This window comes from Strigops habroptila, chromosome 3 (assembly GCF_004027225.2).
Source record: "Strigops habroptila isolate Jane chromosome 3, bStrHab1.2.pri, whole genome shotgun sequence".
Lineage (NCBI taxonomy): Eukaryota > Metazoa > Chordata > Aves > Psittaciformes > Psittacidae > Strigops > Strigops habroptila.
The window spans coordinates 57,442,183-57,459,718 of NC_044279.2; the positions used below are offsets into that span (position 1 = coordinate 57,442,183).

General features: G+C 39.9%; 1 protein-coding gene across 3 annotated transcripts in view; it reads right to left on the reverse strand.

Moving 5' to 3' along the window:
* Positions 1-909: 909 nt before the first annotated feature.
* MPPED1 (metallophosphoesterase domain containing 1) overlaps positions 910-17,536 on the reverse strand; it is a 64,210-nt gene continuing 47,583 nt past the window's right edge. For all 3 annotated transcript variants that reach the window (XM_030479546.1, XM_030479545.1, XM_030479548.1), the window contains exons 5-7: positions 12,011-12,126; positions 7,259-7,372; positions 910-3,655 (exon numbers count right to left, since the gene is read on the reverse strand). In XM_030479546.1, the coding sequence (XP_030335406.1) occupies positions 3,537-3,655; positions 7,259-7,372; positions 12,011-12,126 (349 nt within the window). In that variant the 3' untranslated portion in view covers positions 910-3,536. The remainder of the gene's footprint in view (positions 3,656-7,258; positions 7,373-12,010; positions 12,127-17,536) is intronic.

The following is a 17,536-nucleotide window of genomic DNA, read 5'->3' on the forward strand; positions in this document are numbered from 1 at the left end:
CATATGTGACTGAAGGAGGTGAAAATAATCCCCTTTTTTTTTTAATTGACATGCAGTGGTATCTCCCTTATTCATCGTCAAAACGAACTGAAATTAAACTCGGTAACAATTCTGCATGGTGTTGGAAATGTGGAAGGTGGGAGTATTCCTGCCCATGGCAGGGGGGTTGGAAGTAGATGATTTCAAGATCCTTTCCAACCCAAACCATTCTATGATCCTATGCACTTGTTAGTGATATATACTTTCGGGAGCGATGCTGTCTGGACAAATACCAGTGAAGGTCAGCAACAGGGAGGTGGTGGGGGAACGATTTGAGAGAGCATCCCTGAATTTAAATAGAGCTGACAATTGAAAACTGTGTTTGTGGAAACCCTCCTTTTCATGGCCTCCCTAATCCGAGGTACATCAGATTTGAGGCAAGAAGCCCACGCCTTGACTGTGTCCACGAAGTTAAAGTAAGTCACCTCACTTTTACCTCCCCCTCTTCATGTACTTGCACTCAACTCAGAGCACAAACCATACTTCCCCTGACTGCTGCTCATTCCCAAAGCATGGCACCCCAGTTCCTTACTGCTTCACAGCTCCATTGCAGCACTCCCTCACGTTAGCTTTCCTCAGCCTCACAGGCACGTATGGCTTATTTTCCCACCAACATACATTAGTTACAGGTAGTTGTGGTTTTCCCCTCTCTCTGCAACCCCGGCTTCTAGTTTGCTGCCTTCTGCAGGAGATATGGTCAGAAGCTGCCAGGTGGAGCAGGGCACCTTCTGCCCATCACCCACAGCCCCTCTGCCAGCTGCCCCCCAACCCTTCCCTTCCATGTCCTGCAGCCTGGCTCCTACTCCTGGAGCAGACAGGCAGCCTTTCCCACAGAATGCATGAGGTGGACATAAAGAGGCCTTCTGTCTGTTTGGGGTTTTTTTAAAGACTTTATTTGTCTAACATGCTTGACCAAAAAGTACAACAACAATCAAGTTATGCCAAAATGATTAAATAATCTTTAAGCTTTCATACCTCAAGTACTTTAAATGATATTTTGAACGAACAGCTGCTTTCGTATCCTTTCCACATAAAAATACACAGTATTTCGAAGATACCTTAGGAAAAATTATTTTTAAGAGAATAGTTTATGGTCGACATAGAAATTTTGCTGAGGCTAATAAAAGGACCTCTTCCCCCCACTTTAACATTTTTTAGTCTCTTAAGTGCCATGAGCGAATGTAAACATTTCAAACTTTTAACATACAGCCAATTTCCTGCCACATTTGCTGCAAATCGCTTGAATTGTGACTAGCTAAGACACTTTTATTCTAACTATGCGCTATTGCTCATCTTCCCAGTGATGGCGGGAGTTCATATTCAACTATGAATTTCAGTGCTTGATGATTTAGGAGCTGATCCTGCAATTTCTATACCAATAGTTTTGACAAAAGCACTCATCTGAATTCATGGCAGGCTACTCATGCACTTGTGAACTATTCACCAAAAAAACAGTTGTAGGTGTCACTGGCTCTTCTGGGTTTCGTTTCAGGAAAAAGCAGCACATTAGTTTAGACCCCAGGTCACCCAACAGCTTACAGGAAATGACAGACCTGTGACTTTTCATGTTTTCTGGTGGTTTCTGGTGGGTCCACAGCATGAGTTAGTTACGGGGCTTGAATGCAGCAGCAGCAGTTGGAAGAGCTGCTGTCCATGGGAGGCCAGAGAAATGCAGTGTTTCTGCCTTGCTTAGAGTTGAGGCTGACATAGCCTGGTTTTGTGACACAGGCATTTTAAATTGTGTATGCATATGAAGTACATGCAGCTGCTACGTGAAGCTCACTTACATCCACAGATCAGGCGAAAAGTAACACACACAATTATCCAATGCATGTGTGCATATGTGGGCTATGCACAGACCTGCAAACAAGCCTGTATTGGTAATGTGATGGTCTGTCCAATGCGTGTGCACAAGATTAATGTCTAGATGCCATCAGCCCCAAATTCAGGATGCAGCAGTTAAATTAAAACGGCTCGTCTTCGAGCAGAGAGGGTTATTAATGAACTGACCATTGCCAGTTCAAGACAGAAACCCGTTTCTTGTAGGGCACATTTGAAGCACATTTTTTTCTGGTGAGTTTGTAATCAATTCTAAAGTTTCTGCCTAGGACAGGATTGAAATCTCAGCAGCTTCAACACCTCTGTTAACCTGCAGCAAAGCTGCATGGGCAGTACCATGGTACTTGGCTACCCCAGTGAGCTCCTGACACATCTCCTGCTTTACCTGGCGTCACATGCGACACAACAGATGGATTCAACTCAGTTGACAATGTTGTCTTGGGCCTCTTTCAGCAGTGTCCATGAGCAGGCAAACAGCAATGACAGGTTCTGTGAGGCTCTGTCCTCAGAATGGTGTGTACTCATTATTCATTGCACTTACGCTACTACATAGCTACCCAAAAGTGAATGCCCAATCTCCATCTTGGGATGACCCCTTCCCCTCGACATCTGTAATGTTCTCCAAGGACAAAATGATGACATTTAATCTCTTCTGACTGGGGTGAAATGCAAACCAGTAACCTCATCATTGGCTGCATGTCTCATTAACAGGTTTTAAACAAATAGTCCCAGTAGGTTTTATTTAAAATACCGCTACTGAACACTCGGTGGGGTTTTTGCGGGTTTTCCTTTTGCTTTTTACATACAACCACATATCACCTGACCATAAGAAAATACAGTTATATTTTTTCTTCCCCCCTTTTTTTTTTTTAAGGGAAATGTCATCCTTTTCCTTTTTTTCACAGGCAAGGCCAGGTTACAAATTCCTGAGTTTATACTGCACTTAACACAGTCTCCCTTCTTGAATGTTGAGCTGTTTACAGCATGCTGGCAATGTGCACCATTTCCCTTACCATCTGTAATGCCAGATGTAGTAAAACTTCATTTCAGTACAGTGAATTAGGGCCTCTATTGCATCGGTTTTGAATAGATGCAATGACTTAGACCTGGAGGACTTGAAGTAATAGCTTTCCTCCTGTGACTGGTCAGTCGTGCAGCATCTCTTATATTTGCCTTGTTAATTAAGGGAAAACATCTTTACCACCATTTTTCTTTTACCAAGAGCTCACTGGGAAACATCTGAAATGAGGAAATCCTAGTCTAAACACTTAAGTTTAAACTGCAAACTTTCTTAAAGAAACACTCCTTTGAAAGACATTGTTCTTTTAATAAGTCCAATATAATGAACGGTATATACAAAAGTCCCTACTTGAGAGAGAGATATATATATGTATATGTATATTATATATGTGGAATGCATTCACTTTTCTGTGTTCACAAATATTTTAATGGTGAAATGCTAAGTCTTTAATCTGTTTCTGGCACCAAAATGTCTTTGTTCCTCATCCACTTTTGTCACTCAAAATTTATCTGTTAAGAGCTAGCAGGGAAAAAAGAAGGTTTTTGCTTTTTTTTGTTGAATGGATCCCTACTGGGATTCTCAGCCAGCAATATAAATTTGCTAATGTGTTGGGTACAACTTTAAATCCTCATTATAATCATGTGTTCCTTGGAGTAGGTAAGTCAATAACTATAGGTGGATTAAGTGGCTGGTAATTCACAGTGCACACAGATGCGTTCACATAGGTAGTAGTTCCATCAGCCATGACACCATAGCCTGCAAAGAAAGACAAACTCTGGTTACTCTCATTATTCATTACTATTTTCTTCCTCTCTTAATTATTCACCTTTATCACACAGCAGTGTCACACTTATTACTCAGAAGGAATTTAAAAATTCTCTTCATGCAAAACACAAAGGTCTCCTGAATTAATACCATCTTTGTCTTACAGCAGAACTTTTTGACATCTTTTAAATTCTGTAAGAAAGGCAAGATGGACCCTCACTAGCTAGTGGCTATATTCTCTGGCAGCCAACTCACCAAATCTTCCTGGAAAGACAGATATTTTTCTCTGCAAAGCTTTTTTCTTAAAACCTTCTCATTTTTTGGAAAGGATAAGAAGATAGAGCTTAGGCAATTGCAGCATTGAAAAAACCCCAAATTTCTTATCATTCAGGTTTGCAGTCATCAGTGCAGCAAACTTTGGGCAATTTTCATCTTTCCACCTTTTTTCCTGTCCTGTGTTGTGTATCTTTTAAGCAATGAATAAGGAAAAAGCATTGCTTGACTAAGGGGAGTATGTGTGCATGTGCACCTGGGCGGGATTTGTCTAGTACGAACCTCTTTTTGCTATGTGTTTGAACTTGTTGACCAAGTTCCACCAAATTTGATGGAAAGACACTAAAATGTCTGCCCAGTCAAAAAAAACAAAACAAAAACATGGCTATGACAAGGTGAATTTAAGCCCTAAGACACCATAGCATTTCCATGGGAGAAAACACCATCCTCTATGTCTCATCAGTAGCAAAAAAGCTTTAACTACATCTCATGTCTGACTAGACACCCGAGCCAAACAATTCCAGAGCTAAACCTGCAAAAAATCAAACTTCCAGCTCTAATGCCTTAAGAAACACAGTGAAATGCTGTTTCAGAAAGTGAAGCAGCAGCCCTTTAACTGCCCTGGTGTTATGAAAAAGTAGACACACTCTCTATTGCCAAAAATCTTTTCATGAATGACTAGGAAAAAACAGAAGCTTGACTCACCAGAACTAAAAGCTTAATGTTGGAAACTTGCATTGAAACATTATGATCAGCATGAAGAAATGCATTCAAAATCAGAGATATATGATTCTGGGGAAATCACATGCTAGAAAGCATTTGTACTAAGATTCAATCCCACTGTTATTGAAATTACCAGTGAAACATATTCATTGCTACATACACTGAGTTACAGCTATTCAAGCCTAGGTGCCTAGGGATTCTACAGGTTTTTTGAATGCAATTTTGTGTCTTATGGAAGCATTGATAGATGCATAATTTACAAAAAAAGAAACAGTAGCCAAATTCCTCTCTTTTTTGTTCCTTAAAACACCCTGAATAATGCAGGGCCTCCTGGACTCCCCATGGAAAAGCCACACTATAATTAGGGACTAGGGAGGGAAGAAAACTCTGTCAGGTTCCTGTCACAGACATTTCTTTAAATCATTTGCTGTTGCCACAGAACAATTGTTCTGTGTAAAACACAAACTGCACAGAGGACAGTCAGCATTGCTGCTGGGACTTTCTGTCTCCTCGGCTACATGTTCGGAGACAACAGAATCGGCTTGCTAATATGCTCTTTTTGCTGGAAGATTCCTAATGCTACAGTTTTCGTTCCCACCCTACTGCCAGCAGAGTTTCCTTGCCCATTACCTCAGCCAAGTACTGGCTGTAATGGGCAAAGTAGGACTTTAGCCGGAGTTCCTGCCATGCTACTAGTCACTTATTTTTTTTTTGACCCACTCTGTGGGTCAATCAGCAGCAAGCCCATGTGTAGAGGTATTTTTTGGCAGAGACAGCAGTGCAGAGGGGGAATAAAGAAGAAACATCTCTTCTAAGCATCTCTTCCTCCTGGATATTCGGTAAATGACTGCTGCAGATGTAGCTATGCTCAGTCAGGGGAAGAACTCATCTGTTCAAATCATGCACTCTCTCCACAAAGAACAGCTTCGTTTGCACAGGCTGTCTGCAATGGGAATTCTCCTCTGCAGAGATTTAGCATCCCACTGCAAAACAGGCTATGCAGTTCCCCATTTGTTTTCTCTAAATTATGATAGTTAACAAGACGAGTACCTTGTTTCTGTGTTCTGGTATCTACTGTGCCAACTGTATTAATTCACAGGATTTATTATTCTGTGGAGCTGCCGTTCTCTTCCCTTGGGAGCCAAAGTTGGGTTTGGTCTTAGCAGATGTGATTTTGTTTACCTGCCTGAAGCTTCATGGCTTGCTAACTGTTTGCTTATATCCCCTGCAACCCACTTGGCTTACGATTTCTGAAAAGACAATGAGTTTGAACTGTATTCACTAACTCTTTTGTACGGAATCTCAAAGACTGCTCTAACAGTGGAGGGTTAGGGAAAAATACTGCCTATGTGTTGAGCTTACTCTGTGATTTAACAGCACATTGGACACTAGCTAGGCATTAACAGGTCACGACAGATGAGACAGATGAGGAGAATGGACTTAATCCCTGAGCTGTAAAATAATGATTTGAATGTCTTCTCCATCAATTTCACACCAGCACACCTCTCAGCAATGTCACTTTTAACTTAGCATGGTGAAAGCTCCTAGCAGCAAGTTGGAGTGGGATTTCTTGGGAAGGGTAATGATTCTTCACAAACCCAGAAATATCTGCATTCCAGCTATTCCAGTGTTTCCATTTGTTCATTTCTACACTGGTGAGACCCACAGAGATCTTACATCAAAGGCTGGAGCAATCCCAGAAGCAGAAAACTGGCAGTTGTGGAGCACCTTTCTTTGCCAGTAAATTAACGTTGCCAAGGACTAAGCAGCTGATAATACATGCTTACATGCCAATGGGTACACTTCTGCACAGTCCAGTGGTTTCTTTTGGTGGGGGCACTGCTTGAAATCTTGCTGCCATTATATGTGAACTGCAGAGACTTCTCTACAGCAGACAGCATCTACCTTTCCCTTTGCCTGGAAACGAACTCCCGTAGTCACTGACTTCAGTGGAGCATATTTGTCACTAGTTATTGACTTAGGTGAAGGGAACTCGTTTCCAGTTAAAAATGAAATAGTCAAGGGAATCATTTTGTTTTGTGTGGGTACAAAATGTTTCCCTTGCCAAAGCAAATAAATACACGAATAAATATCTTAAACTTTTGCCCAAGTCAGTGGTAACATCCTCGTGATTTCAATTTCATACACATGCTGATGGGGAGAGACAACCTTTCTTGTGCAATCTTGAAGATTAAGCCTTCGAACCACCCCTTAAAGTATTCTTACCCATTTACACAGAAAACTGAGACACCGAGCTTACATGAATTATCTATCTTAAGTCACAGAGGAAAATACAATCCATCAATCCTACTATTTAGTCACTTTCCGTAACTACTGGACTCGTTCTTATTTTAAAATTCACAGTAATACTCTTTGTGGAGGAGGCATCACCCTGTTTTACAGATGTAGAAGGAGAAGCTGTAGTACAAATATTGAAATGAGGGTATCAGCCAATTTCATCTCTATATATGTAGCTAAATAATTATCTGAATTCCAGAAGTGCTTCAGTTCAGACGTTCAAGTTTGAAAACGCTGTTAAACCAGACAACGTCTGTGTTTGTGGTTTCCACATATATATACAAAGAAATGTGTTCTGACCTTCATGGATATGTCCAAAAACATGAAGCCTTGGCTGTATTCGTCTCTGGACTGTGTTCAGAAGCTCAACACATCCTACCCGTTGCATCTTCTTAGGAACCCAGTCTAGAAAACCTTGGAAAAAGAAAAGAAAGCTTTAAAAGAAGACAGGTTATCTGCAAAGCTTTACTGCTATACAGCATTTCTGAGATTTCGTGACTTGTGGCTTTTCATAAGCAGCCACCGAAGAACGGACATGGAAATAAGAGTGTTTGTCTTGGTAAGTGCAAGAAGGAAGGAAAAATACTTGGGGAAAACCATAAAAGTTCATCTGAAGTAAAAGCTAACTCTTGACAGTTGTCTTTCAGGGAAAATAAATCACTGCAATTAAAGCATTTTTAATGTGAAAACTCAATGCTTTATGAAGTTTTCTCTCCTTAAGAGAGTGAGGTGCAAAGAGCAGTATGTCCAAAGTGGGTCTCTTAAGAATCTAAATCAACATTTAGCTATTTAAATCTAGCCCTGGGATGTAGTTTTTGAAATTGAACACTTTAACTGATGTAATGGAATCTGTGTTGTTAATAATAAAACTGTACTGTTGTCACATTCAGTCTTACAGTAGTGGAATTCACGTGAGGAACCCACAGCATACCTAAACCCAACATTATCAAGTAACATGGGTCTAAGCACCTCATGACACACCAAGGCCCACTAGCCTAAATCTATGGACCTCAGACTGGAAAAGAAACTCAGCCCATCTGCAGTAGATGTTTTTAAGAGTTACACTTAGTTGCACCACACTTGTATAAAAATTCATTTTTTAATGAATACAGACAAAAATGTACACCAACTTGCTTTTATGTCTAGAAACATACTGCAGGGGGATGCTTACTGCCAACTGAAGTCTCATGTTTCCTTCAAAGTAGTAGTATAAGAAGGATGTTGTTTTATTAGAGGGCTTGCAATAACCATTCTTTTTATCTTTCTATTGTTCTGCCATTTTCATCAGGCTCAAATTTGGAAACCTAAAAGATATAATCACTGTTTTTCTTTAGTTGTTCTTTCCCTGTGTGCCTGTCATAGCTTTGTATCTCTTAGATTGCTGCAACAGAAGGAATATATTGTGCTTTTGAGAAAACAGTAGTCAGCCAGAGAGGTATAGAGTATGGACCTAGTTTTCATATGTTTACTTTTGACGTCCACTCAAGCATGGCTAAATAGCGGCTAACCAACTGGCTTAAAAGACCAGAACTGTGGTATTCAAGCTCTTGGGAAAACTCACAGATTTGCTAGAGCTTCAGGGTAGGTTCACACACTGAGATGATCATCTTTAGATGCCAGTGCTTGAAAACTGGGCTCAGTGTAGTGTAGGGTTTTATGAAAATTGAAAAATATTGCCCTTTTATCATAGTTACTCAGAGAGCAAAGTCCAATTTTCAAAAATGAGTTGGGAATGAGGCATCCTAAATGTCAAAAAAAGGAAGTTCTGACAATGGCCATAGACTCCTAATTAATTCACACACAAAGATGTACAAAGACAAAGCCCTGCTGAATTACAGAGAGAGCAGAGGAATGCTCGGTTCTGGTAAATAATTTTATCAGTCACTCTTGGTTTCCAATGCAGGTCAAAATTCACTGTAGGAAATAATAAGTATGTGGGATGCCAAAGTGAGGCCAGCAACTCCTCTGGAATCCAGTCATGCCTTTTTTTCAGAGCAAGCGTGTTATAACCATAGGTTTCGTTACTTCAGTGATTTGAAACAGTTAATTGTCAAAATGTCTGTGGTGAACATAAAGGCAAAAGTATTTCCACTTCAAAAACTTCACAAACAAAAATCCATAAAATTAACTTCTCCATTAAATTAAGCATTATTTATGTTGAACATGTTTTTGTTTACATGCATTATCACCCTTCTGAAGCTTTCCCATATGTTTGCAGCTTATTATGTACACCTGACTACACAAACTAAGAATAATTGATTACACCTAGCTAACAATTAGAGTTCATCTTAGGGTTTGTTTAATGTTTGGTTACTTGAAACAAGTTTCTGCAGCTGTCAGGAAAGTATAAATCTTTGTCACCGACAATCAAGCAGACAGCTACAAATGAAGACTTAAAGGTGAAATTAAATTAAAAACAAACAAAGAAAGTGAACTTTGTTAAGATAAATAAAAGAATCATAAATGCAGATCTTTAGGAATCAGGGAAAAGACTTAAAAAGTTATACCACACATAAAAGTAACAAAAATATGCCGATATAGAAACGAGTATTAGCACTGATCCCATAATCACGAATACAGTATTTCATAAGCTATGAAATATATGCCTTATTGTAGTTAATAACACACGGGTCACTAATAAAATGGTCAATAATAGCTGTTTTAACCTTTGTTTTCTCATCCTGTGTGGACCTCCTGTGTATCCCTGCCCTGGTTTCATCCCAAAGCACTACTCTAAAACAGAAAAGAAAAATTACTCAGATTTTTGTTACTTGCCTAACTGACTTAGAAACACTAAGTCCATTAACTCTTAATGGTGCTTCTGCATCTAACTCATGCAAGCAATTTAAAATCTATCTAACAATGTAGTATTAATTAGTATAGGAGGATGCGTGCTCTTTTAAAGTGAGGGAATGAGAAAGCAGCACAGAAAATAGATGACGGACAGAATTTAGACAGGCATGCTGGAGAAAAAAAAAAAAGAAGAGGCATTTGCAAGAGCACTGATTGCTATTTATGATCATTAGGAACAGCTCTAGTGATGCTGTCCAAGATCAGAACCGTAATCAGCTTTTTGGTTAAAATAATTGGCCGGGAGGGTCAAGGAGGATCTTGTCTCCCAAAATGTCTGTGGGCAGAGCTACACCATAAGGAAGTTCTGCAAGCTAGGCAGAGTGCTAATTTCTTTTGAAGCATCATATATTTGTTGCCATGGGTGCCAGGGAGACCAACAGCTGATGCCCTCAGGCAGAGGGTTCTGTGCCTGAGCCATCTATTAACGCATCAAAAAGAAAAAGACAAAGAAACGTGAACTTTTAAAAAACCCTTGGAGGATGGTTGACGCTTAAGAATTAAAGAAAAAAAAAAGAGAACAAATCCTGAGACATGAAGATGGGGAATTCACGTTACCCCATTACGGTCAATGGAGATGGGTGGCTTTTCATCAGAATTACTACAATTATTAAATTCATTATTACATTTATTATTAAAGCATGTCTGCTGAGCGCCAGCTCTGCAGTGCTCTCTAGAGGTTCTCCTGCCTCTGCTGATCGCAGAGGCTGCCTGGAGAGGCCTGGTGGCTAAATTAGCAAGGTGGCTAAAGTCGAGTGGTGCGAACCCCCCTCTCCACTTTCCAACACCGGATTTCATGTGCTAGATGCAGGGATATTATTTGGATCAGCTGAAGGTTGGATTTCTTTACAGCTGATCACCTGGTTTTAAAAATGGCTTAAAAATGCTGAAAAAGCTTCTGAAAATGTTTTAAACATGACTTATAAATAAAAGTACATCAAAGACCCAGATCCATGCCTTGGATCCTAACAGGGATTATCCCTAGCAATAACTGTTTGGAGCTGATACCTCAAAGTCTAAATAATTAATTTATTTCTGCCATCCACTTTTACAATAGAGGTCCATATTAAAATCACTCTATGGTATGACATGAAACTCCACTTAGGTGAAGTATCAAAACACACACCTTCACTGTGAGAAACCATGCTCACAAAGAAGCCTTTTTCCCCAGGATTAGTGAGCAGTGGAATGCAAACATGTCTTTCTAAAGAGAACAACAAAACACAAACCCTTTAGATACTTTCTCCTCCAAGCTCTGAAAGAGGAGAAGAAAGGGTGGAAGACAGGAGGGTTTTAGCTTCCGGAAATTGGGGAATCTAAAGGTTTAAAGAAAGCAGCTGCCTTCGTTTCACACAAAGCGCTCCTCCACAGTAAGACCCAGCAGACCACTTAAGTACATGCTTCACCTTCGTGTCCACTGATTAAATTAGTGAGAGTTAAACACATAGCTTCATTAAATGTAGCTTGCTATATGTTAAATACATTGAAAACCATGTTAAAAGCTTTACTAAATCTGGACAATTCTGGGATTACATTATTTCTGTAACACACATAATTCACTTTTTTTCTAGGAATACAAGAAATCTCTCCTGACTTTTCTATCGCCTATATTAATATTTGTGAAACACAAATACAAAACTATTTCTTGTTGGTCTGTTAGTGCTGCCAGACTGTATTACAGATAGGCAATTCACCTACACTGTCCAAAGACCAGCCAAACAATGGCAGCATTTGGGTTTGTGAGGCAGAAGATGCACCAAGACAGCATGATGAGGAAAAATACCGACTCTGGGTACTTGCTGGTGACGGAATGCTACTGCAAGTGTAGGAGAAAGGCAGTCCTAAAAATATAAGTTCCCAATGCTGCATTTTTCTTCAAGCAGGCTCCATGCTTTAAACCTACTAACTTCAGCAGTGGCAGAGTGGACAGATGCATAGGAAAACCAGACCTCACTTATTTATAAAGCTCATTAAGGCTTTATATGTTAAGGCTTTATTTTTTAAGCCATTATTTAATTCCCTACCACTAAGCATAGGTAATCATGAAACATAAACCTGAGCTGGAGTCCTGATGCTGCTGAAATCAGTACATATGTTACTTTTGACTTTTGTAAGTCAGGATTGCACTCTTTGTCTAAAGACAGGCATTGGTTACTTATAATCATCTGAAATACACAGCTAAGAGCACTAGTATTTTCTTACCGAGAGGTGGTCCATGTGTTATAAGAATATCTATTCCATCTGGAATAAGGTTCCATTTCTCTAATAGTGCTTGGCCTCGTGGAAGATTAAAGCCCCAGCCATAAAACCAAGGTTGCCTGCCAAGAGAGGAGGAGAATGTCTTCAGTGCTACTTCCATGTACTGGTTATCTAATTAAAATATGGAGATTGACTTTCTACTAGCATGGAATTTGGAGACACAAATAGCATTCATTTTCTTCTTTGTATGTACAGTAAAACCCTCTTTCCATACAACCAGTGTTATTTAGCTTGTGTGGAAAATCAGTGCAGTCCTTACCACTTTTAGCAGGCAGCAAAAATAAAATATTCACAGTATTCCTTTAACTAGTGGAAAAGTAACTCTCACAAGAGCTGGATAACAAGACCTCCATGTGTGGATTAGCATGCTGGACTCCCATAACATCTAGAAGACCACCTGTCTCAGATACCTAGGTGTGGATCTACGTTTCACGTTGGCTCCTGTCTTGTTTGGCCCTTAGCCTATGACCAGCTGGGCAAGGACAGACCCTGGCACAATGACAGATCCCACTCCAAAGTCAGACACATCATCTATGCTGCTTTGTTTCCCTAATTGGAAGCATCCCATCAGAACAAGAATACTGCTTCTTTCCTTATACATAATTTTCTTCTGTCCTTGGTGCATTGACTTGCTTTTAAGTAAGACTTTCCATATTCAGGATTTCTTATCAGATGGGCATTTACATTTTTAAAACATATTTATGGAGTAGCTCATCATAGAACAGTGGGACTGTAACACTGCCAGTCGGAATACAATTTATTCGTGTTTTGCTATCCCATTGATTAAAAAACTGTATTTCGCAGCAATTATATCACAGTGGTAAATTATGTCTTGCTGACTATGCTCTGATTCTAGGTCATAAAACTGAGGGATTAGTTTTAGGTTGGAATTTTTTAATAATTTTTGACTGACATCTTCTGGCCATATCCATATTTGGAGAATAATAAATAGGCTGCCTTTCTTACACAGACAAACAGAACCTCAACAATTCTAGACAGGTAACTGAAAGGCTTTCTGTGTCCACAGCTAAGAGCTCATCTCGTAGCTCTTCATCACATGCCCTGGATAACCAGGATCTGGATAAACAGGTGTCCCAGGGAAAAAAAATAAAAGGTGAAACTTTGTACATCTGCCACTGGGACCAGAAATATATCCCAGCCTCCCAAAGCTGTGATAAGAGAGGTGAAGGTGTGTGAAGAAGAGATGCTAACAGCAGTAGCAATGAAGCAGAAACCTTGCTCGGAGTCAGGCTGCTCAGACCAAGGCATCTGGCTAAGAAAGACATCCCTGTATCAAGGATATGAAATCACAGTTTTCTGGTTACCTGTTCAACTCCTAGCAGCCTTTCCTCATAGGAATAACAGCACCTGGCTCACAGGTACATGACTTCTCACCTTCTGGGTGGTTACTCACAGTCTAGCTAGGAGGCTCAGAGGGGACCTTATCACTCTCTACAAGTACTTGAAAGGAGGTTGTAGTGAGGTGGGTGTTGGTCTCTTGTCCCAAGTAACAAGCAATAGGACAAGAGGTAAAGGCCTCAAGCTGCACCAGGAGAGGCTTAGATTGGGTATTAGGAAAAATGTCTTGACTGAAAGGGTGATGAGGCATTGGCACAGGCTGCACAGGGAAGTGGTGGAGTCGCCATCCCTGGAGATATTTAAAAGATGTCTAGATGTGGCACTTAGGGCCATGGTTTACTGAGGGACTTGGCAGTGCTAGGTTAATGGAGGGACTTGATGATCTTTAAGGTATTTTCCAACCTAAATGATTCTTGATTCTAGTTACCAGCTTATTCCACAGTAGGTGACCAGTAATGTTACCATGTAACACTGTCACACAGAACCAAACTCTAGTCTGTGGAGCTTGACCAGCCTGTCTTTACGTTCAGCTCTCCATCGACAGAATGGGAGTATTTTTATCTCACAGGAATAACATGAAAATAAATAAAACTGAAGTCTGTGAGGTGCTCAGGTATTACAGAAGTGGCAGGCTTTATAAGAATATACAGAGCCTAAGCTGCTTCTGAACTCTCCATCCATTCCTGCCTTGGAATTGCCTTCCACAACTTACATGTCAAGCACCACTGAGATGAAAATATTCAGCTATTTGGCAAATTGTCTGTAGGCCCAGAGCAAGTTTTCCAGGAGCAAAATCTCAGCAAGAGAAAATATTTGCAAGGGCAAATAGGAGGCAAACGAAGTGTCAGCACAGTAAATCATGCTTTTAAACCCCCTGACAGATTCAGTGAATACAGGCCCCTGCTCCCACCCATTGCGTGCACCAGTGCTGCTGGGCATGGACAGGATCAACCCAAGATCCTCGGTGGGAAGCGAGGTGAGGCATTGTCCTGCATCCCACAAGTGTGCCAGGCACACCAGAACGGGCCACGGCCATTCCATGCCCCAAGAAAGAAACCAAAGGGAAAGACCGGTATTTGTCCAAGAAGAAAAGGTCAAAAACCTATGGAATAATTATTTTAAGGATACAAAGAAGCATTTATAAAGGGAAATAATTGTGACTGCCACAAGTCTTGCCAAAAGTCAGCTTAGTCCTGTTGAAATCGGAATGACCCCAAATGGCATATGCAGCCGCGAGAGTCTCTGCCTGCTTCTACTAGGGCTAGCCTGTACACAGCCACTTTTTAAAAAGCCAGTTTCCCCTTATGAATAGGCATGATCTGCTTATTAAGACAAGAAGCACTTTCCCTCGTCCCTCCCTCCCTCCCTTTGTGGTGACTGCAGCGTAGCCGCCTGAGCGCAGGGCTGGTAAGTTATGCATGCTGGAGCTGTTCTTTTGTGAAGGGGAGATGTTACAACTTGTGTGATTTGCCATTATGCTGTCTTTTGTGACAATCCCAAGATCGAAAGAAATGTCTGGAATATTTCTGGCAAAAAAAAAAAAAAAGAAAATCTGAAGTCCAAGAAAGGATTCAGGGGAGGATGTTGGTATGTTTTACATCTGAGAGAAGAAAGACAAATCACACGTATCAGTGCCCCCACCCCCAAACCAAAACCATCTTTATAGGCATACAGGGATTTTATAAATCCCCAAGTCCCCTTTTCTGCAAATTTATTGCAAAATGATCATCAACGTTTCTGAGTAGGAGAAAAAAATCTTCTCTAATACCCAATTAACAAGTGTGAGACCTGGATATCAGGAAAAGACAACTTTGCCTAAAATTTGCATTTACAATAGAACCTGAAAGCAAAGTTAAATTCTTCATATCAAGCACCGAATTTCTGGATCCCCACTTACTGCTTGCTCAGGAAAAGTGTAATTTTTTTGAAAATTATTTTTCAGTATATCCTGGTTTCAGACATACTGAATGTTTTACATTTACATATTACATACTGTAATATTTTACATTTTACATAGACAATACTGTCATGTATGTTCGATAAGAGAAAAATCCACTGTTCTCTAAAAACCCCAACAAAAATGTATTTGGCAATTAAAGACACACATACAATATGAATGCATTTCACCTCTGAAGTGAAATGTATAGAAATGTACTTTGGTTTAGGTCTTATCTTCTTTCAGCAAACAGTTTGAGTCTCTCCATATACTACTGAAATTCCAATGGTTATTATTATTATGATAAGAATAATGATTGTCTACATGTAAGACACTAGGGGTAAAAGACACTGGAAGTGAATTTGTTTACAGCACAATTAACCTTATGTTAAAAACACATGAACAAGTTTTGTAGGTCAAATAATCCACCATACAAAAAGGGCTGAATTATCAGAGTTTGTGCTAGCAATCGGATGTTGCTTTATGTACTGAATTTCTATCTTTCTGTTCTAAAGTAACCATTGGAATAATTTTCTTACAGAATGATAGTTGCTATGACAACCATAGCAAATTTTCCTTTTCTGAAACAGATGTCTCATTTAGTTGAAAATTAGAATGTGAAAAACCCATGGGAAAAATTAATTCAAACTTTAACAGAACACTGACTACAATGTAATCTCTTATAGGTTAACCCCTTAACATCTTTCTGCACTCTTACAGTAACCTTCTCATAAATTCTAATTAAACCAGTTTAACCTCCTAGGAATGACCTTCTTAGGTATCATTAGAGCTTTAGTTGTCTTTGAAAGGAGCATTTCTGTTACAATAATAACAGAAAAAAGTCATGCTAAAAAAACAGTGGTCAAACACATTACTGCCTTAATTATTTGGGCAAACACATTATTGCCTTAATTATTTATTAGTTTTTCTTGTTTTTTTCAGCTATTACTGGAAAGGGCTACCAGGTAGTCTAAGGATTCTTCTGTCATTTAAAATGGGGCATAACTTAGTTTTACATGTGATTTACTGTAAAGGGCGGTGAGGCACTACACAGATTTGACCTGTAATTTACGTGAAAATTGAAGGTTTTCAACTTTCAAACCACTGGTACCCATTTCAATCTGCTCAGCAGACTTCTAAAAAGGGGACACAAAAAGGGACACTTGGCTGGGGAAAACTATCAATGTGCATGGATTTTCTACTACAAGCAATGAAAGATTGAAATCTGATTCTCCGTTACTTTGATCCAATGTAAACGTTTTAACTTAAAGAACGGATCCCTTCCTCCCTGTACACTTAAAGGGGACCTTCCATAGTACTTGGTCATCAGCTACAAATGAACACAACAGGTAGCCAGTGAGCAGTTGAAGAAATATCCCCACCACGGCACTGCCTGTAGTGCTTGTGGGGTGTTAGCTACCACAAGAACTTCAACACTGCAAGATTTACTGCAGCAGCTACATCAAGGCTGTCCACTTAAGTAAGACAAATCTTGCCACCAGTAGGCACACAATTACTGTCTTTGACTTCAAGGGAAAACTCCCGTCCATAGCCCAGTACTCTCAGAGAGCTACGTTACAGTGGTAACTGAATGGCCATTAGCGTATCAAAGGGATTGGTGGGTAGCATCTTGCAAACACCTTAGTAGTAAAAAATACAAAACTAAAACACAATGCACAGATCACTGTACCTCCTCATTTCTCTAAAGCTTCCTACAGAAATCTTTTTTGCAGCTGAAAGGCAAGTTATCTCCCTAGAATTCCTTTGCTTACAAAATAAATTTCAAAGGTTCACAAACATACGTGACTTGCGCCAGTCTTTCCTCCACAACAGTTGTCATTTTTCTCCTATCAGAAAATAAACAGATATTGGCCAGTGACTGTAAAGAAGCTCAGTGGGAAAACAATAGACTAAATCAGTTTTCTCATTCCTGCTTCCCTTCCTGACAATTGCAGAGCTGCACACAGTCAGTATTTAGAAGATTGGTGTATACATGCTGAGAATCATACTGGTAAAAGTGACTGGTCGAGGGCCATGGAACACCAGAAAGCAGTTAGGTTCAGCAGTGGCAATCACAGGCAAACCTCCAATACATCCTGATTCCCAGCCCAAGAAATCTCACTATTGGATCTCTAATCTCACTATTTAAGTCTAATTTTTCCTGGTCTTGATTT